The sequence below is a fragment of the Balaenoptera physalus genome (assembly GCF_965194825.1).
Source record: "Balaenoptera physalus genome assembly, chromosome: 16".
NCBI lineage: Eukaryota > Metazoa > Chordata > Mammalia > Artiodactyla > Balaenopteridae > Balaenoptera > Balaenoptera physalus.
The window spans coordinates 27,803,847-27,825,866 of NC_138898.1; the positions used below are offsets into that span (position 1 = coordinate 27,803,847).

At 46.4% G+C, this 22,020-nt stretch overlaps 1 protein-coding gene across 5 annotated transcripts; it reads right to left on the reverse strand.

The window, feature by feature from the left end:
* Positions 1-304: 304 nt before the first annotated feature.
* LOC309645803 (uncharacterized protein C20orf96) lies at positions 305-21,616 on the reverse strand. 5 transcript variants are annotated; one of them, XR_014255071.1, is made up of 12 exons: positions 19,015-21,616; positions 18,673-18,721; positions 18,038-18,155; positions 10,910-11,022; positions 6,761-6,919; positions 6,193-6,292; positions 5,123-5,280; positions 4,941-5,042; positions 4,694-4,780; positions 3,849-3,967; positions 2,864-3,085; positions 305-646 (listed from the first exon to the last, which is right to left on the reverse strand). XR_014255071.1 is itself a non-coding variant. In XM_082431411.1 (11 exons), the coding sequence occupies exons 1-11, from the start codon at positions 19,032-19,034 to the stop codon at positions 586-588; spliced, it is 1,086 nt and encodes a 361-aa protein (XP_082287537.1). In that variant the 5' UTR covers positions 19,035-21,616; the 3' UTR covers positions 305-585. The 5 variants fall into 5 exon arrangements, 4 of the variants coding, with proteins under 4 accessions (XP_082287537.1, XP_082287539.1, XP_082287538.1 ...); XM_082431411.1 differs by lacking the exon at positions 2,864-3,085; XM_082431413.1 differs by lacking the exons at positions 2,864-3,085; positions 3,849-3,967.
* Between the last annotated feature and the right edge of the window lie 404 nt (positions 21,617-22,020).

Sequence of the window (22,020 nt, forward strand, 5' to 3'; positions counted from 1 at the left end):
CCAGCAGCGTGAAGGTCCAGCAAGTTCCCAGGTGTATCAAAGTCAAGGAATCCCCCCTCCACCCCGGAACTGGCCTCAACAGGTCTGGGCACAAATCAGGTGGGAAACTGGAGTCCCACTGCACCAGGGAGGGGGTGGCCCGGAGCCACAGAACCATGGAGACTCAGGCAGGGGGCGGCGCTCCAGCACTTCTCAAGAAGTTTGGAGCCCCAGATGCAGGCAGCACAGTTGCCCATCCCTAATCTTAAGACAAAATCCATTCCTACCTAGGCTTCTCAGGAAGCCCCAGGCACTGGCAAAGAGCAAAGGCAAACCCAGCTTTATTGGTAAAAAGGACTTGACTAGGAATTCCTACCTGGCTCAAGTAGCAGCACCAACCAAAAGAATGGAGGGAGAGGGGGACGCAGGAAGCGGAAAGAAAAAAGGAAGAACGGAAGGAAGGAAAGGAGGGAGGGAGGGAGTATGAGGAAGGAAGGAACTGCAGACCAGGGTCTGAATGGGGCTGTGGTCTTGGAAGGAGAGAACTCAAGGCTCTAGGTGTGGGGAAGAGACCAGGGAGGGAGGGGTGGCCCACGGCCCCGCCATCTAGAAGGGCAGCAGCTCTTCCACAGGGATGTTGAGGACGATGTCCATGTCAGGCGTGCACCTGGTAGGAAAAAGCAAAGAGGGCTGTGAGACACCAAGCAGGGGCGCCAGAGCTGCAGGTAGGGGAGCACGGCCTCAGAGGAGCCCTGTACTTTAGAACACCGGTACTCGCTTGGGGAGCCCAAAACACAGCCTGTGACCATACAGCAAACACACACACACACACACACACACACACACGTCAAAATAAAAAAGGAACTGGTTTGGCAGGGCTCATGTTGCCCCACAGAGCTCTGAGGTCAAGAGGGAACAGGAGCTCAGCTCTGAAGTGCTGGGGCCCCTCAGGACGAACACTCTCTCTGGAGTCAGGATGACTGACTGGGAAGCCTAACTCTGTGTCACCTTGAGCACACTGCTTCTCCTCTCTGAGCCTCTGGACTTCACTGGGCACCTATGTAACAAGCACTCACTATGTCACAGACCCCAGGCGAGCCTCGTTTCCTCATCTGTCAAGTGGGGAGGGTCCACCTTCAGTCACTGACGGGAAGATTAAATGAGACCGTTCCAGCATGTAATAAGTGCTCAGTAAAAAAACAGGCATTATTCTTTCCATAAAAGTAGCAAGAGCAGTGGGTTCCCATCTGCACTATTTTCCCATCTCAGTGACCAGCAGAACATTTATAAGGCTCCAGGATTACATTCTCCCTCCCAATTCTCTCACCCACTCTCATGGTTCATACTGATGCACGCTGAAGTATTTAGACATGAAATGTCAGGATGTCTGCAATTTACAACATTTCAGAAGAAAGAAAAAGGAAGAAATGAAGATGAAGCCAATATGGCAAAAATATAACTATTTCTAAATCTAGATGGGTAACTGGGTATTCATTATAATACTCTCTCGACTTTTCTGTATATTTGAAATTGTTCAAAATAATAGTAAAAAAAAAAAAAATGCATCTCTGTACTGGCAATGCCCAAATTTCCATCTCCAGTCAATATCTGTCTTCTGATATCTACACTCATACCCCCAACTGCCTACCTGACAGCTCCACGCTGAGGTCTCTGTAAATTAAACTCAGTGTCCCAGTCAACTGCTGACTGACCTGCGCAAGCATCCTTCACCCCCCGGCCCCAGCCTTCCCTCTCTCTGGATCTGGCACCACTACCCACCCTGTTACAAAAGCCAGAAACCCAGGGGTCATTCTTGACACCTCCCTGTCCTTGACTTCCCACATCCAAATATCACCAAGGGCTACGGATTTACCTTCTTCAATACTTCTCCACTCCATCCATCTCTCCTCTGCCTTCTGCCACCCACCCTGGCCAAGTCACTCCCAACCACCGCCTCCACACACGACTGCCGTCGCACCCAACCAGACTCCCAGCAGCTCCTCTGGCTCCTCTCCAATATCTTCTCCACCCTCTTTTCAAAGTGACTTTTCTTGGAATGCAAATCTGATGTCACCACTCAGCTCAAAATGTCTTTGCTTTCAGGGTCAAGTACCAAACTCTTCCCTCGGTCTACCGAGCCCTGCATGGAGGTTCCTAGGGGCTGAGCTGTCCTGCTTCCTCCCCGTTACCCTCCCCATCACTCTGCATTCCAGCCTCATTCGGCTCCTGGTGAACACCAAGCTCCCTCCTACCGCACATCCTCCACAGCCTCACTGCTCGGCTTGTGAGCCAGGGGCTGCCAGCATCAGCCTCACCCGGGAGCTTCTCAGAAATGCTGACTCCTGAGCCCCACTCCAGACCCACTGGTTCAGCATCTGCTTTGTAACGAGATCGCTAGGTGATTCCTGTGCACATTCTGGTTGGAGAAGCTCTGCCTAGGGATGCGCCATTCCCACATTTTAGGAGGAGGAAGCTTCTTCCCATTCCTGGTGTCTCCCTGCCCGTGGAAGGGCATCAACAGGCATACTGCTCCTGGCCTCTCTTTACTCACTCTGCCCCTGGAAAGGGGTACAACGACCTGAACACTGAGTCTGGAGAATAGGATGGGGCATGGGTAGCCCTGCCCCGTTCTCTCTCAGCAACGAGCAGCCTGCAAGGACTACACTCTCCTCTGCTCCAACACAGCTGACCAAGGAGCTCGATTTGCCTAATTCTGGGTTCAGTATTCGGAAGCCGACATACCTGGAGATAGAAGCTGTTGATACATTCTCTAAAATCAGCTTTATCAGAATAAAAGTGAGAGTCTGGCCCATGTCTGCCTTGCCCCTTTCAGTCTTATTTCAATGTGTTCAGAGCTCAGATCAGGACAACGGTGCCTACTCACCACACCCCCAAGACGCCAGCACCACCACCTGGAAATGTTCTTCCTTCAGTTCCTCCTTCAGCCCCTTTTGCCCAGTGAACTTGTACGCATCATGCTTCAGACCTTGGTTTAAACTGTCACATTCTCAGGGAAACCTCTCTTGACCCTCCAGACTCCTCTCTGTCCGGGCTACGCTCTGCCAGCGCCACATCCATACCTCTGCTTCAGCAGCTCTGGGGTCAGCTGCAACGGGACATTTGTCGGTGGCTCGTTACCGATTAATGTCTGGGCCCCTCCTTGGCTCCATGGTGGCAGAGCCAAGGGTTGCTTGCACTCACCGTGCCTGGCGCTCCATAGGCACATCATAAATTTGACAGTACTTTTTAAGGAAAATAAGAGGAGAATGAAGAATAGGAGGTAGAGGAGGAGGAAGGAAAGGGAGAGGAAGAGAAGGAGATAGACACAGAAGCTAAGAAGAAGAAAAATAATTTGCAGATGGTAAGATCTGCCCCACATAGAGAGGCGTGGCCTGGTGGGATCCTCACCCTCAGACCCAGAGGGCCTGACCCAAGGGAGGGCAGGCACAGAACTGGTTTTGGAAGGAGGGAAGTCCCTCCTTTGGGGCCCAGAATTCTGCCCCACAGAGAGAACACCCTTCTCTCCCTGCAGTGTGCCTTCCAGGCCATTCTTCTCTGGAGTCGACCACCCCACTCAACACTGTCTTCCTGAATACCCCAGGAGCTTAGGGGTGTACCCACTTGGTTGAAACATGGAATCTGGAATTGGAAGGGTCCAGAGAGATTACCTAACTCAGCCTGCTGTGCAGAGATGGGACACTAAGGCCCAAAGATAGGAAAGGTCACATCTGCTACACAGTCAGCGGCAGAGCCAAGGCAAAAACCCAGCCTCCTGCCTTCTCCACCAGGCTGCCTTCCCCGAGAACAGAGAGCTTCTTCGAGTCCAGAGCGTGGCTAGTTTAAGACGTAGCTACACAAGGATCACATACTTGGATCTCCGAAGCAGAATGTCCGCAAATACAATCTCTCGGGGTTCCCAGATCTGAAACTGGAGCTGTTCCATCTCAGCCCTTAATATGGGTATTTCCTCCTCAAAATGGTCTATTAACTGGGGAGAGAAGGGAAAGTGAGAAACGAAACATTCCCCAACCAAACGGAGAAAAGGGCAAAATGAACAAGGATTATTCCTCATTCATCTACGGAAATGGCCTGGGCTTTGTCACTTTTGTCACTGGGACTTCTGGACTCCAGAGGTGGGGGGGGCCTCGCTGTGCAGGGCAGGGCTGGCTCACAAGTTACTGACGATGTTTGATGGTGTTGGAAAGGGTGAGGGGATCGTGGAGAATGGAGACAGGTTGCAAATGGGTGGTAGCGCTTGACAGTGACAATTAATGGGGCCTGGTGGAGATGATGAAGGCCATTCACTCGGATAACTGATGAAGGTGCAAGATAACAAAAATTACCGCGAGCGGGTGGTGATGGTGGACTTCATTAACACTGGTCATGAGTGATGGTCAATGACAAGAATTAAGAGGTGAAGACCGGGGTTGGGTAGTGAAATTAAAGTGATGGTCGTGTGGTGATGCTTGGTGATGTTGCTGATGGGTCATGGCCGCTGGTGTTGGTTAATGAGGTAAACCCTAGGCCAGCACGAATCCCCTTCTCAGATGAATGACAAGTGGCATTAATGGCACTGCCAAGGAGGAAGGCTAACACCAGAGTCTGAGACCTCATGAGCGCCAGATCAGGACAAGCCTGACTCCCACAGGTCCTGGGGACCACCCACTCTCCTGCTCTAGCCCAGGGGTGACGACCACCTTTGCTGCCCACTCACTTCTCGGAACTTGTCCATGTATTTCAGTATGACCCGGCTATTCCAAGTCTTCTGCAGGAGCGCCTCCTGATGAGCATGCTGGATTTTCTGCAGAGGAAGGAGAGGTCTGGCCCCCAAGTCTGGCCCCAGGGGCTACCATGCACTGGGTAGCACAGTGGGTGTGTGGGGGGCCTGGAGGCAGAGGACAGGGAAAAAAGCAGGGCTGGGGGCAGGACCTGGATACCTGCCACAGTGGCTGGCTACTCACCACGACCAGAGACCTCAGAAGGTTTTTTTTCTTATTCTGAATCTGGTTGGACATAGACGCCAGGACCATTCTGCACATCTCACTGAGGTCATCCAGCTCATCCTGGGGGTCAGCAGGAGGGTGTTGGCCACCAGCCCTGCCTCCCACATGGTCTGGCGAGGCAAGGCCATGGGCTCACCTACCTGCTGGCTGTCCTTCACCTGCTGCAGCTGGCGCACAAGGTTGGCAACCTGGACCGATTTGATGGCATACTCACGGTCCTTATAAGTGCTCACGAAGCTCACTTTCTTGTGGACCTTCTCGATCTTGGCATCCAGCTGTTCCACCTGCTGCTCCAGGTCTGAAGAGATCAGGAGGGACAGAAGGCAGGATCCTCCCTCAAGAACCCCTCTGGGGAGACCCAAGAGGCAAAGCTCTCCTTGTCCAATGAATTGGGGTCTGGGCTGAAGCAAGTTCACACAAGGCTGGGAGGTGGTGGACAGTTAAGCCCCTAGAGAGCTCTTTACCTTCACAGGAGAAGAGGCAATGCTGGGTAGGAAAGAAACTATCCCAGTGCAAGATCCCTAGGCAAGCCCCGGCTCTGCCACTGACACTGCATGACCCTCACCAAGACCCTCCCTCTCTGGACCTCAGTCTCCTCATACACATGCTCCCAAGGCAATGAGCCCAGTGAAATGGGGCAACACTGGCTCCCAAGACATGACCAGGGCAGGATTAAGACAGTCTATCCTGCCACCCTCCATGGAGGGGATCCCCAGCGTCTGAGGCTGCCTGACACACCGCCCCTCCCCTCAGAAGGCTTCTAGTCTGCTCAGGGGAAAGAAACCACAGGCTCAGCAGGTCTGTGGCCAGTGACCTGTCCCAGCCACTGACTCCCAGAGCGACCCTGGCAAGAAAGAGGGAGGCTGGGATTGGATGCTGGCTCCTAGCTGTATAACCTTCAGCAGGCTACTTCACTTCCCTTACCCTCAGTTGTCTCATCTGTAAAATGGGAGAAAAGAAAAACTTCCCTGCCTTACAGGTAGTCGGAATGACGGAGAGTGAGCCCATAAAAACAAAGCATGTAGGGCCTGCAAGCGCTAAGTGCTTGATAAGTAAGCTGTCAGCTGTGCATCTTAGCAGTCCCATCGGCCTCAGAAGGGACGTGATGGGCCTGATGGTTTCCGAAAGGGAGGTGCAGGGGGAATGCCCAGCAGCTGACCTCCCCAGAGGGCCAGGCGAGGGTCAAGGAGTCAGCCCCAGGGATTCTTACTGTGTATCTCGGATTCCTGCTTCTCCTCCCATTCCTGAAGCTCACACTGCATCTGGTGCAGCTTCTTCTTGTTTGAGTACTCCAAGATGTCAGCGATGGCCTGTGGGAGTGGGGGGCGGGGAGGGGGGTCAGCTCACCCCAGGCCTCCACTGGTGCGGCCAAAGCACAGACAGTCAGAGGACTCAGCACTTCCTCAGAGGAGTCTCCAAACCCAACCCCACACATACTGTGTGCCAGGCACAACTCCTCTTCGGGGTGGGTGCTGTTGTGCCCCAGTTTTACAGGGCTCAGAGGTTAACTCAAAGTCTTCCAGCTAGTAAGTGCTGATGGGGATGAGTCCCCACCCCCCACCACCCCCAGTCTGATTCCAAAGCCCAGGTAGGTGGGCGGGGTGGGGCGGAGTGTGTAAGAGATGTATCCTCCACATGGAGGAAGCAGTTTGCGCAACGGGCCGGGAGAGGCCGGGAGAAAGCAGGAGAGGGCGCCCAAGCGCTCAGGAGGGCGGCGCCGCGGGCGGGACCGCAACGCAGGGCAGAAGCAGGGCTGCCGGGCCACGGTGGGGGCTCACCGTGAAGACGTCCTGCTGCTGCAGCATCACCCTCACTTTCAGGGCCGAGCTGTCCTCCGTGTCCTGGATGGTCTTGATCAGTTCGCCACAGAGCTTGGTGAGGAAGTCCTCGTGGTTGCAGAGCTCCTGGTGCGCGGTTCGCCGGTTCCCGAGCATCGTCTGCAAGCGGAGGAACAGGGAAGGGGGGCAGTGTTCCGTGATGCGCGGAGCTGGCCGGAACCTCCGGGAGCCTAGGGACCACTTCCCTCCCGCCGCAATCCGCCCCCTTGCGGCCTCGACTGGTAAATGCCACCCGAGCTGGGCGGCGGTTCCCCATTGTCTGCGGGTCAGAGCACCTTGAATTATTTCATCCTTTCTGAAACACCCATTTTCCCATAATTTTACACTCTGAGGTGGGGATATATCTTACAGTTGGTGGCGTGTTACAGTCTAATTGACAAATATTTTATTAGTGGGTAATTAAGATAAAGGTACGCCTTATTATCAATGGCTTCTTAGAATCGATGAACTACAGTACTAGCAATAATAGAAAACGCCCAAGTAGGAAAGAAGATGGCCGAGGAGACGGGCCTTGTCTGGAGAAGAAGCAGGAGAGGCAGAGTGGATGATAATCGCTACCGTTTCTCGTCAGGCAGCTGAGCTGAGTGAGGACTGTTTCATACAACAGCCCCTGGGGAAAGAATGAGCCTCTAAGGGATTAAGGGACTTGCCTAAGGGCCCCCAAGCAGGTACACATAACCTACAATAATAATAACAACAAGAACAATTGCTGAGGGCTCCTCACTCAGCAGGCGGCTCAGGGTATCTGCTTACCCTCCAACAACCCTACGTTCCCCAGCTCTATTTTACTGATAGGTGGATGTCCAGGCAGGTTACATGACTGCCCCAAAGTTGCACAGCCAGGAAATAGTGGCACCAGAACTCGAAAGGCAGACTTCTGACTCCCAATGTCTATCTTTCCACCACACTAAGATGAGGAACTGAGTGGGCCTAAAGCTGCAAGGCGTGGCTGAACCTCACAGTGATCAAGACTTGGATGTTAGGCCTCGACACACCTTGGTTCAAATGCCAGCTCTGCCACTTCCCACCTAAGGGAACCTGGGTGAGTCAGTTAGCCTCCCAGAACCCTGCTATACTCATTCTGTAGGTTAGGAAACTAATACCCGCTTCAGAGAGCTGCTGCTATAAAAAACAGATGAGGTAATATTCACAATCAAGCCGCTTAGTGGCACGCCTCACACACTCAGTGACTAGTCACCATTCTCACCAGTTCTCACCCTCCACCTCTGCCAGGCTATGTGCTCTCGTCTTTATTCCTTCTGTTCTTCCTCATTTCTCTGTCCTTTGCTAGAAACTACCTCTTCCTAGCCCTCAGCTCCCATATTCCTCACACAATAATGAGTAATAGTGCAAATGCATAGAGTACTTATTATGAACTCTAAAGTATGCTAAGCACTTCTCATGCACTACCTCACTTGGGACTATTATTATACCCACTTTAGGGAAGCAGAACTTGAGGGTCAGAGAGATGCAGTACCTTACCCAAGGTCACACATCGCAGAGCCTTTGTCCTTGAAGTCTGGGCTCCTAGCCACTCCACCATCTTGCCTTCACATCTCCAGACCAAAACATCTCCAAATACGGCCCACAGGGACCAGAAGCATCTTGTGAAAAATGCCAGTCTCTGAGTCTCGGGCCCACTGAGCCCCACTCCCAGGTGATTCTGATGAAGTGTAGAATTAATGACCTCTGCTCTAGAAATGGATCTTTCCTGACCACCAGCTCTAGGGTAGAAACCCTGCTTTGTGTCGGTCCTGACCCTTACCCAATTTGTAATTACATAATTACAGTTTGTAATTATGTCTCCCCTTTTCCCAATTTATTTTTCTCCTAGGACTCATCACTACCAAACATAACATGTTTTTCTTATTATCTTGTTTCGTGTCTGTCTACTCAACTAGAATTTTACAGCCAGGAGGGCAGGGGCTTTGGTTGTTTTGTCACAGCTGTATGTATCTCCAGCACACAGGAGAGTGCCTGGAGCTCCATAAGTATGGGTTGAATAAACTGATGAGTACTACTCTTTGGGGGTTTTAATTCATTTATTATGTGTCTCCCCACTAAAGTATAAGCTCCATCATAGCACAAATTCTAAGGGCCGTGTTCACAGCTGTGTCCCCAACACCCGGCTTGGTGCCTGGCACATCGTAGGCATTCTCTCAGGAGTTGTTGATCAAATAAGTGACTGTCCTAAGGCTGAGGGGCAGAGTCAGGATCCTACTTCGTATCCAAGAACAAACCAACTGAGTCATTTCTGCTCCCTTGCTCTGTTTCCCCCTTGTCCCCACAGCCTGTTCTGCACACAGCAGCAGCAGCCCAAGGACTCCTGTGAAAATCTAAGTCAGATCATATCCCCACTCTACTCAGAATCCTCCAGGGTCTTCCTGCCTTACTCTATACAAACACAAAGCCTAATCATGGACTACAGGGCTGTATACAAGCTATCTCCTTTCCCCCACAGCCCACCATCTTTCTTCCTCATCACCTGGCCCATCACTGACCTCACACCAACCTCAGGGCCTTTGCACTTCCAGTTCCTCGGCCTGGAACATTCCCCCTCAGATGTCACCACCTTAGCAGCCTTCCCTGACCACCCTCCTAAAACAGTCATGGCCACTCCCTCCTCTGTGCCTCTTTAGCCCCTAACCTTATTTTACACTTCTTCATAGCTCTTATCCTCACTACACATATTACATTTTTATCTGTCTTACTTACTGTCTGTCTCCCCAGTAGAATGTGAGCTCCCTAAGGTCAGAGGCCACATCACTGGTGAATCCCCACACCTAGAACAGGGTCTGGCACATAGTAGGTGCTCAAATATTTGTTGACTAAACAAATGAATGATTGATTACAAGAGACAGTATTAGGAACTGGTTAGGAGCACAAGTTTTAGAGCCAATTGTCCAAGTTCATGTTTCAAACAAAAACACATAAACCCTTCTAAAGTCAGGATAAAAATAACATCAGAAATATGAGTTCCTACTTTACGAATGCAGGGCTGCCTCTAAACCATTTTTGCAAAATTGAAGGTTAAAGGATAAAAAAGGTTTCAAGGCAAATACATTTTTCCCTATTTCTTTATATAACAGTCATTGTTCATTGACTCATCATACTAAAAACTTTCCTGAAGAAGAGTTCTTCTATAGTATTTTGTAGCATTTATAGTATTTAGTATTTTACTTTCTCCTATGGACACAAAAGCCCCCTCTTCTTCTAGTCATTTCAAATACTTTGAAACAATGTTCAGAAGCCATAAAAAAATAATGGATGGTAAGAAAATCAATTATCAAAAGTTCTATTAGTTGATGTGAAAATTTTTAATAGTAAGCTCCTAAGCCTCGCTTTAAGATGCACTGTATTCCATGAAAGGCTAATTTACTGGAAATTTTAAAATGAACAAGCCACTAAATTGTGTTCCTAATGCAGTAAAATAAAAAGTGATTCTGCTCAGAGGGAGCACGGTCCTGCCAACACCTTGATCTTGGACTTCTGGCCTCCAGAACCGTGAGACAATAAATTTCTACTGTTTTAAGTCAAAAAAAATTAAAAAATTACTGATTTGTTTCCCTGGGATCCTCCAAAGGTGAACAGCGAGTTGGTTTTATTTGTTCTTTCATAGATGTTCATATATTTCATGTTTTAATGCATTGCAGTCATTAATGTTAAAAAAAAAAAAAGTGATTCTGATCATTTTCCTGAGTCTTAAACACAAAGGCAAGGGACTTCCCTAGTGGTCCACGGGTTAAGACTCTGTGCTCCCAATGCAGGGGGCGCAGGTTCGATCCCTGGTCAGGGAACTAAGATCCCACATGCCTTGCAGCGCGACCAAAAAACACAAAAACAAAGGCAAACTGCTGTTTGCCTAACTGGCTTTGACCCCTGGTACTGCATTTTCTAGTTGCGTGGTCTGTGTCATCTCCCTGCACCTCAGTTTCCCCATCTGTAAAAGAGGGATGATGATAAGCGTGCCCACGGGGTTGCTGTGAGGAGGAGGAGTCAAGTCAGGCACCCGTGAAGTGCTCAGTGCATGTTTGCTATCACCATCCCCCGCCCCCTGCCCTGGTGCCTGTGGAAAGATGCCCCTCATACTCTCATTAGTCGGATTTTGGTCTGTGTCTTCCCCGAGTCCAATTTTCCTCTGCGCAGTTCTAGTGGATTCCTCGGCTGGCTTGTCATCCACAAGGTGGGCTTGGATTGCAGCCCTAGGGTATAGGAAAGGACAGAGAGAGTGTGAGGGTAGAGGCAGATGTGGGGTCAGGTTCCAGGGAATGCACCAGCCATGAGAGACCCCAATGCCATCCACTCATGTCCTTATAATGTACAACAGTGAGACTGAGGAATGAAGCTCACATCCATCAGTTAGCTCCCAGGCCCCACTCTGAGCCTTGTTATAAAGGACGGAGAAGCCTAGGAGACTTCCACATACCACAGTGACTGTGGGACTGAACAGAGGGGAGGAGAGGGGTAGCAGCAGGAGATGGCCAGACATCCCCAATCTCTCCCACCAAGCTGGCCGGTGGCAAGCTCAGAAGGGGTAGGGGTTAACAGCAACAACTAAAGAACCAGACAGCCTGGGTTTGAATCCGGATTCTGCCTTCTACTAGCTATATGACCTTGGGCAGGTCACATGACCTCTCTGTCCCTCAGCTTTCCCATCTGTAAAACAGAAATAATCATCATGCCTACCTCACAGAGTTGTAGTGAAATTAAATAAGAAGTTACTATAAAGTATTTGGAATAGTGCCTAACCCATATTCAGTGCTAAATATAAATTACTAGTTGTCACTGTTATTACCAATGACCTGAGAATTGGGATCAGGACCACAGCATCAGATAAAGGCACAGGAGCCATGCAAAATGCTAACCAGCTGTCTCCGGAATACCTGTAAAAGCTGTGGTCCTGCCAGATGAGAAGTACACGAAAATAATTCAGATCAGAAAAAGGCATTCGGAGGGCATGTTCTGAGAATCCCTGCTTCCTCTCCACACGTCCTACGCAGTTATGAGGCAAATCACACAGATCATCACAAACGCTGCTGCTGCCTTGTCAGCCCCCGCCAACATCTCTGTTGGAGGTGCAACCCAGTTCATTTTTGAAAAATATTATTTCTTTTATGGATCAATATCCTTAATTTAGTATTAAGTGTTGAAGTGACAAAGTAAATTAGAGTAATTTTGTGTTAAAATTATGAATTATCTGTATGTATCTGGTATTTAATTGTATTGTTTGAGAGATGGAGTGATTAATAGATTAATTTTGTGGTTCTAATTTAAAATGTGTAAGTGAGATTTTGATTTAGATTTGTTTTAAGTTGAAAGGTTTAATACACTCTTATTAAATGTGTATAAATTACCACAACTTTTAAATGAACATAAGATTATCCATATTTAGAAGTTTATTTATTAGATATACAAGAATTACATTAAATACCCAGTGGTTTTGTTAATCAGAACAAGTGAACTTTTTGAAAATGAGAGTGAATATATTAAATTTTAAAGGTGGCTTAAACGATTTAGGAGAATTTAATTAACCAACTTCCAAAACCCCCTTCACAAGGGTTTTTAAAAATTATAACATTTGTTAAGTTGAACTTAAATACTTAAGAAGATTTGTCGCTTTAATAAGGAGTATTTCTTTTCATTAATGGTGGTAGCCCTGATTTATCTTTTTTGTAATTAAACTTTTTATTTTTAAATAAATTCAGATTACATTTACTTAAGAAATAACGCAGAGAAATCCTATGTTCCCTTAACCCAATTTTTCCCGACCGTAACATCTTGCAAAACTAAGTACACTATCACAACCAGGACATTGAAAGACAACATTTCCACAACCACAAGGATCGCTCATGCTGCCTTTTATTGCCACACCCACTTCCCTCCCCTTCCATGCTCACCCTACCTCTGTCAATCACTAATCTGTCCTCCATTTCTACAAATTCTGTCATTCCCAGATGGTTATACAAATGGAATCATACAGTATGTCACTTCTGAGATTGGCTTTTTCACTCAGCATAATTCTCTGGAGATTGATCCAAGTTAGTGAATGTATCAAAAGTTCTTTCCTTTTCCTTGCTGAACAGTACTACATGCTATGGAATGGACGTACCATAGTTTGTTTAACTACTCACTCATTAAAGGACATCTGGATTGTTTCCAGTTTGGGGGTATTATGAATAAGGCTACTCTGAAACGTTCATGCACTTTTTTTTTTTTTTCACTTTTTAAAATTGAAGTACAGTTGATTTACAAGTTGTCTTAGTTTCTGGTGTACAGCAAAGTGATTCAGTTATACATATATATATATGTGTGTATATATATATATATATATATATATATATATACTTTTCATATTCTTTTCCATTATAGTTTATTACAAGATATTGAATATAGTTCCCTATGGTATACAGTAGGACCTTGTTGTTTATCTATTTTATATATAGTAGTTTGTATCCGCTAATCCCAAACTTCTAATTTATCTCTACACCCACCTTTCCCCTTTGGTAACCACAAGTTTGTTTTCTATGTCTGTGAGTCTGTTTCTGTTTTGTAAATAAGTTCATTTGTATCATATTTTAGGTTCCACATATAAATGATATCATATGATATTTGTCTTTCTGATTCACTTCACTTAGTATGGTAATCTCTAGGTCCATCCATGTTGCTGCAAATGGCATTATTTCATTCTTTTTTATGGCTGAGTAGTATTCCTGTGTGTGTGTGTGTGTGTGTGTGTGTGTGTGTGTATACACACCACATCGCTTTTTTTTTTTAACATCTTTATTGGAGTATAATTGCTTTACAATGGTGTGTTAGTTTCTGCTGTATAACAAAGTGAATCAGCTATACATATACATATATCCCCATATCTCCTCCCTCTTGTGTCTCCCTCCCACCCTCCCTATCCCACCCTTCTAGGTGGTCACAAAGCACCAAGCTGCTCTCCCTGTGCTATGTGGCTGCTTCCCACTAGCTATCTATTTTACATTTGGTAGTGTACATATGTCCATGCCACTCTCTCACTTCATACCAGCTTACCCTTCCCCCTCCCAGTGTCCTCAAGTCCATTTTCTACGTCTGCATCTTTATTCCTGTCCTGCCCCTAGGTTTTTCAGAACCTTTTTTTTTTTATAGATTCCATATATATGTGTTAGCATACGGTATTTGTTTTTCTCTTCCTGACTTACTTCACTCTGTATGACAGACTCTAGGTCCATCCACCTCACTACAAGTAACTCAATTTCATTTCTTTTTATGGCGAGTAATATTCCATTGTATATATGTGCCACATCTTCTTTATCCACTCATCTGTCGATGGACACTTAGGTTGCTTCCATGTCCTGGCTATTGTAAATAGAGCTGCAATGAACATTGTGGTACATGACTCTTTTTGAATTATGGTTTTCTCAGGGTATATGCCCAGTAGTGGGATTACTGGGTCGTATGATAGTTCCATTTTTAGTTTTTTAAGGAACCTCCATACTGTTCTCCATAGTGGCTATATCAACTTACATTCCCACCAACAGTGCAAGAGGGTTCCCTTTTCTCCACACCTTCTCCAGCATTTACTGTTTGTAGATTTTTTGATGATGGCCATTCTGACTGGTGTGAGGTGATACCTCATTGCAGTTTTGATTTGCATTTCTCTAATGATTAGTGATGTTGAGCATCCTTTCATGTGTTTGTTGGTAATCTGTATATCTTCTTTGGAGAAATGTCTATTTAGGTCTTCTGCCCATTTTTGGATTGGGTTGTTTGTTTTTTGATATTGAGCTGCACAAGCTGCTTGTAAATTTTGGAGATTAATCTTTTGTCAGTTGCTTCATTTGCAAATATTTTCTCCCATTTGGAGGGATGTCTTTTCATCTTGTTTATGGTTTCCTTAGCTGTGCAAAAGCTTTTAAGTTTCATTAGGTCCCATGTGTTTATTTTTGTTTTTATTTCCATTTCTCTAGGAGCTGGGTCAAAAAGGATCTTGCTGTGATGTATGTCATAGAGTGTTCTGCCTATGTTTTCCTCGAAGAGTTATATAGTGCCTGGCCTTATATTTAGGTATTTAATCCATTTTGAGTTTATTTTTGTGTATGGTGTTAGGGAGCGTTCTCATTTCATTCCTTTACATGTACCTGTCCAGTTTTCCCAGCACCACTTATTGAAGAAGCTGTCTTTTCTCCACCGTATATTCTTGCCTCCTTTATCAAACATAAGGTGACCATATATGTGTGGGTTTATCTCTGGGCTTTCTATCCTGTTCCATTGATCTATATTTCTGTTTTTGTGCCAGTACCATACTGTCTAGATTACTGTAGCTTTGTAGTATAGTCTGAAGTCTGGGAGCCTGATTCCTCCACCTCCGTTTTTCTTTCTCAAGATTGCTTTGGCTATTTGGGGCCTTTTGTGTTTCCATACAAATTGCGAAATTTTTTGTTCTAGTTCTGTGAAAAATGCCAGTGGTAGTTTGATAGGGATTGCATTGAATCTGTAGATTGCTTTGGGTAGTATAGTCATTTTCACAATGTTGATTCTTCCAATCCAAGAACGTGGTATATCCCTCCATCTGTTTGTATCATCTTTAATTTCTTTCATCAGTGTCTTATAGTTTTCTGCATACAGGTCTTTTGTCTCCTTAGGTAGGTTTATTCCTAGGTATTTTATCCTTTTCGATATCCTTTTGCACTGGTTTTTGTGTGGCCATAAGTTTCACTTCTCTGGAACAAATGCCCAAGAGTGCAATTGTTGGATCATTATGGGAAATGTGTGTTTAGTTTAATAAGAAACTGCCATATTCTTTTCCAGAATGGTGACTCCATTTCACAAGCAATGTATGCATGACCCAGTTTCTCCTCATTGCCAACATTTGGTGTTATTACTATTTTTCATTTTAACCATTCTGATAGGTGTGCAGTGACACCTCACTGTGATTTAATTTGCATAGCCCTAATGGATAATGATGTTGAACATCTTTTCATGTGCTTATTTACCATGTGTATTTCCTCTTTGGGTGAAATGCCTCTTCATGTCTTTTGCCCATTTTCTAACTGAATTGTTTTTCTATTGACTTTTGAGGGTTCCCAATATATTCTACAAAGCAGTCCTTTGTCAGATATGTGGTTTGCAAACATTTTCTCCAAGTCTGTAGCTTGTCTTTTCATACTCTTAACAGAGTCTTTAAAAGAACAAAAGTCTTAAATTTTGATGAAGTCCAACTTGTCCATTTATTTCATTTTTCTTTTATGGATCCAGCTGTTCGTGTAAAGTCAAAGAACTCTTCACTTGGCTATCAGTCCCAAAGATTTTTCTCTTCTATGTTTTTTTCTAAAAGTTTTACTGTTTTACATTTTATATTTATTTTTTACTCATTTCTCCAGTGGTTGACTGTGGGTCCTGGAGCCAAACTGCCAAATATCACAGCCTGGATGTGCCCCTCCTACCTGTGACCCTGGGCATTACACCTGTCTGTGCCTCAGGTTCCTCATCTGTAAGAGGAGGTGATAACAGCACTCACCTCATGGGGTTGTTGGGAAGATTAAATGAAGTGATAGGTATAAAGTGTTGAGAACAGTATCTAGCACATAGTAAGTGCTTGGTATATGTTAACAGCTCTTGTTCTGGTTGTGGTTGTGTCTGTTACATACCTCACCGCTTCCCCAGTGAAAGAAAAGGGCAAGAGTTTCCTTGTAGATGCTGTCTGAATAGGGTCTAGGACCAAAGACAAAAATTCTGTCACTACCACCAGGTCTTGTACTCATCACTTTATATCAATGATTCTCAACAGGGGTGTTTTAGATATATTGGCAGGGGGGGATCTGTGGGTTCTCATTGGGGGCCCAACTGGCATCTATAGGTGGGGGCCAGGGACACGAGACATCCCCCAGAACAGGACAACCCCATAAAACATAGAATTCTCCTGTCCGGCATAACTCTCCTAAGTCCTACTAGATATGACATAGGTAAAACCCCTATTTATAACAATCTGATCCCAGAACCTGACTCTGTTTTACATATAGCCACAAAGAATATTTTTCAGGGTTTTACTATAATGCTGAATTTTCCAAGAAAGCAACTACAGTCAAGGGAAAATTGTGCTTTTTTTGTTTAGAACTTTACCAAGAGATGGGCACCACTTTGGAAATTTCAGTTGCAATGAAAAATCCCTCTTGGTATTTTATTTGAGTCCCTGATTTCCCACCGTGTGTCACTCTGCATTTGCAACTGTTATGTTCACCATAACATATGACTCCACATCTATGAGTAAGTTTCTGATGACTTTCTAATGTCTTCTAGTGGACTCCATCCTGAGCATTTACATACTGAAATATACTTTATTTAACTATAAATAACTTCCCATTTCCTTTACAGTTATGGTATTAAATTAATATTTAAAAATTATATATGTAGGTAGGTTATATTATCTATGAAGTTTATTTCAGGATACTAAAGGAATATTACAAAATATTTGTAATATTTGTCATTAAAAGGAGTGTTGGGTCTGAATAGCAATGCTTTACACAGATCTTCTCATTTAATTCTCACAGCAATCCTATCAGGTAAGTATTAGTGTCCTCATTTTACAAATGAGAAAACAAAAACTCATTCATCTCTCTCACTTTCCCAAGAGAGTAGATGGCAGAGCCAAGCTTTGAACCCATGTCTGCCTGAGCCAAGGCCTCAGAACTCCCCTGGAAGGCATGACAGTGATGTGGCAGAGATTATCCCAAGTTCACCAAACCCTGTTTTCTCTTCCTCCTGGACACAGAGCTGGATTATATTTCCCATCTTCCCTTGTGGTTAAGGGTAGGCACGTGACTGAGTTATGGACACTGGAATATGAGTAGAAGTGATGTGTGTCACTTCAAGTCTGTGCCCTGAAAAAGAACTACCCACGGGATCATCCATACTCTTGCTCTCTCTCTTCTCTCTCTGCTGGATACAAAAGTACCCAGCAGAGGACTTCAAGGCCTTAAAAAATGTCATTGCCACAAGGTGAAGGAGCCTAGATCCCTGAATGATCATGTGAAAAAGATTACTCCCTCCCCGCTAGATCCACAAATGTACTTCGACATAAATGAGAAATATGTTTCTGTATTAATACTTGAAATCTGGGGATTGTTTGTTATAGTAGTTAGCCTACCCTGATATAAATGTTGTCACCAAGGGCCAAGAGCATCCACTCCATCCTGCCCCCAACTCCACCAGCACCCAAGTGCCTCTGCCCACCTGGCTGGATGGTAGTCCAGGTCTTCATTTTGCTTTTCTTAGTGTTGACAGTTCGTGGGATTGGAGGCAGAGTAGATGGCTTGGCTTTCTGCTTGGACTGCTGCCATGGAACATAATCCTACCAGACATAACACAAATCAGTCACACAGCTCATGGGCTCAAATCCCAGCTTCCCCCCTTACAGATAACTGTAACCTTGATCAAGTGGATTTACCTCTCTGAGCCTCAATTTTCTCATCTGTAAACTGGATCTAATTATAAAAGCTACCGCCACAGGTTGGTACAAAAATTCCAAAAGATGATATTTGTAAAGCATGTGGTAAGTGTTCCGTAAGTGTTAGCTATCACTTTTTCAGCAGCCAGCCAGAATTTACTAAGCACATCGGCTGGGAGGTGCTAAGAACTGTGAGAAACAGAAGGCATGGAAAAGACCCAACAGGAAAGCAATCAGAGATAAATAGAGAGCAGTATAATACACCCTTACATCCTGATAGGTGGTGAGAAAACTGAGCTTCAGAGCCGCGCCCTGGGTCCCACAGCAAATGCGTGACAGAGCCGGGCCTGGAGCAAGCTGACTGCAAGCCCAGGGTCAGCAAGCCCCACCCACATACCTTCCCTAGCCCTCCTGGACTCACCAGAACCTGGAACTGGGGGACTGTGGAGCAAATCCCAGCGTGGTTGAGTCTGGAAAGTGTTGGGGCGGGAAAGAACTCCCATCATTCCCAACCCACGGGATGCAAGCAGCAAACATGAAACTGGCATGGGGTCTCGAAGCCGAAACCTCATCCACTATGGACACAAGCCAAGCAGGAGCTGGAGAGCTCGAGGGAGAGGCGGGGCTAGGGAGATAAGGGCGGGGGGGGGGGGGGGGGGCGAGGTCAAAAGACCTTGGGACAACACCCAGTGAGGACCCAGCCAGAGATAGGTTGGGCGCACGCATGCGCGGTCCACCGCCCCTCCATACGCCGTTTACGTACTTCGGACAGACGCGCGCCATTAGGGAGAATGGAAGAAGAGTCCGGAGGCCTTGGGGCCCCGATCTTTTGGGATGCCTATTTGTTCGGCTTCTCCAACTTCCTTGTCTCAGCGTGGGTCGCGCGGTAACCAAGGCCACTCAAACTTCCCAGCGAGACCTGCCGCTCTCTTGCCTGTCTTGGTCTCCAAGGAAACGGACGCAGACTACCGAGCGCCTAGAGGAACTAATATCGCAAGGGAAAAAGTAGCTCTCTCCACATTTTTCTCATCGTGGTTTCAAATTCCCCTCAGCTGGCCCAGCCTATCATGCTAAAGAATTATGTCATATTTCTCTCAGCAAACCTCCATCACTTCCTTCTCCATCCTTACTCTTGGCTAATGACGTTGCTTCCTATTTTACGAGGAAAATCATGGGGCTCAGTAAACTCACAATTTCACATCACTTCATTTACCCACCTACATGCCTCCCTCCTGAGACTATGTGTAAACTGCCTACTGACACCGATTCCTACAATTGTGCACTGAATCCTGTCCTCACTCATTTTCTCTAAGATATTACCCGGGCAATTCTCCCCGTTTTCTCCATCACCCTTTCCTCTGTATTATTCTCATCGCTTTACCAACATATTTTAATTTCTCCTATTAAAAAAAGCGACCACTTACCATCCAGCTACCCTCCCATTTCTGCTTCACTTTACAGCAAAACTTCTAGAGAGGTTTGCCTACTGTTTCGCATTCCTTTCAGCCTGTTCAGTCAGGCTTTCACTCTCCACCTCTCCTCTGGAACTGCCCTTGTCAACGCTACCAGTGACCTCCATTTTGCTAATCCCCACGGTCACCTCTCAGTCCTCATCTTACTCAGCCTGTCTGCAGCATTTGACACAACGGATCACTCCCTCCTTGACACACTTTCTAAACTGGTGTCCAGCAAACCACTCTCTTGTTTTGCTTCCTACCTACTTCTCTTCTCCTTTCCTGGTTTCTCCTCTTCTCCCTTTACTCCCAGGTCGCCCCAGGACTCAGACAGATCCCTCTCTTTTTCTCTGTCCATTCTCACTACATTTGTGCTCCCTTCTGGTCTTGTGACTTCAGATGCCAACTCTAGATGCCTCCCAGACTCACTTCTCTAGCCTCTCCATCGAATTCCAGACACATACATCCAACTGCCTACTCAACATCTCCACTTGGGAGCCTAAGAGGCAACTCTAACACTGAATATTTCCCCAAAAGCATTTTTCCCCAACTCAAAGTGGCAACTCTCTTTCTGGAGTCATTCTTTTTCATTCTCCACCCCCACTCTCCCGCACCACAGGGCATGAGGGATCTTATTTCCCCCCACCAGGGATCAACCATGCTGCCTGCAAGCGCGGAGCCCTAACCACTGGACCTGGACCTCCAGGGAATTCCCCCGCAGTCATTCTTAACTCATCTTTTGACTCATCCTCATCCCACAACCAAATCTGTCAGCAATACCTTCAAAGTAATCTGGAATAAGACCGCTTACTACTACCACCACCCATACAAACATATACCCCACTTTCACTCTGGGACTACAGTACCAGCTCCCACCCTTACCCCACTCCAGTTCTCTCTCCACACCCCAGACTTGCTAGATAGAGCACAGATTTTAAAGTGCATTCCAGTTTAAAAAATAAATTGGAGGGAGCAAATAATTTGAAAGCACTCACACTTCAATAGGGGAATGTTACTATAGAACACAAGGCCAGAGCTCCCAACCTTCTCCCCCTCTTAAAAATCATAGGAGGGGCTTCCCTGGTGGCGCAGTGGTTGAGAGTCTGCCTGCCAATGCAGGGGACGCGGGTTCGAGCCCTGGTCTGGGAAGATCCCACATGCCGCGGAGCAACTGGGCCCGTGAGCCACAATTACTGAGCCTGCAGGTCTGGAGCCTGTGCTCCGCAACAAGAGAGGCCGCGATAGTGAGAGGCCCGCGCACTGCGATGAAGAGTGGCCCCCGCTTGCCACAACTAGAAGAAAGCCCTCGCACAGAAACGAAGACCCAACACAGCCATAAATAAATAAATTAAATTAATTAATTAAAAAGAAAAGCTTTAAAAAAAAATCATAGGAAAATGTTATAAATAGCACTGCACGCTGTGGTCAACAGAAGGGACTGCTATGGCAAAAGCAATCAGCATGGATTCTCTGGCCATTCAAGACCCTCCCAGCTGCCCCTAGGGCTGAGGGAATCACTATGTCAGGCACCCCATTTGCAGAGCCACAGTACTCCAGCAAGGAAGCTCTGCCAGGAAACCAATAAGAAGTAGGAGGTAGCAATATGTGGTAGACCTGGGGGGTTGTCTACCCAACAGCCATTCCTCCCCTTCATCCCAGCTAATGGACCCTCATCTTGTTCAGGTGCTCACTTGCTTTAGAAGAGGCAGGTCCCAGCCCCAGCCCCAGTTCCAGCTCCAGTTCCAGCTCTGGTAGTCATGATTGGTCTGAGCTAGGCTTGGTGGGCCCATTTCCCTTGCCATTACAGGTTTGGTCATAGGCATGGGATAAAAGTCTGACCAAGGAGATGGGGTGGGAAGTCTACTCAGCAACTTTGGGGAAAGACTGTCATCACACTTTTATAAAAAGACATTGCAGAAAAACATTCCCTTGTCTATTACTAGACATCATCATACCTGTGTGACATTGCTGGAATTGTGGGACTGTGAGGAGAGTTAGCTGAAGTGGACATCCTGGAAATGGAAGAAGAAAGTTGAAGAAACCTGTTCCTTAATAGCAATGCTGAGTCATTAAATTAACCAATCCTGTCACCTATCTAGAAAGTACTGGAGATTAAGTAACAAATCACCTTATTGAGTGTGCCATTGTGAGTTGAGTTTTCTGCTACTTTCAGGCCAAAAACATTCTAATGAAAGCTACATGTGAAAGAACAACACTGAATTCACTCCCAGGTCTCATCTCTCTGTTGTCTTCTTGTTGCACATGGATGCTATTCTTCAGTTGTCTCTGTTCCCTCTTCAAATCCTATCCAGTCC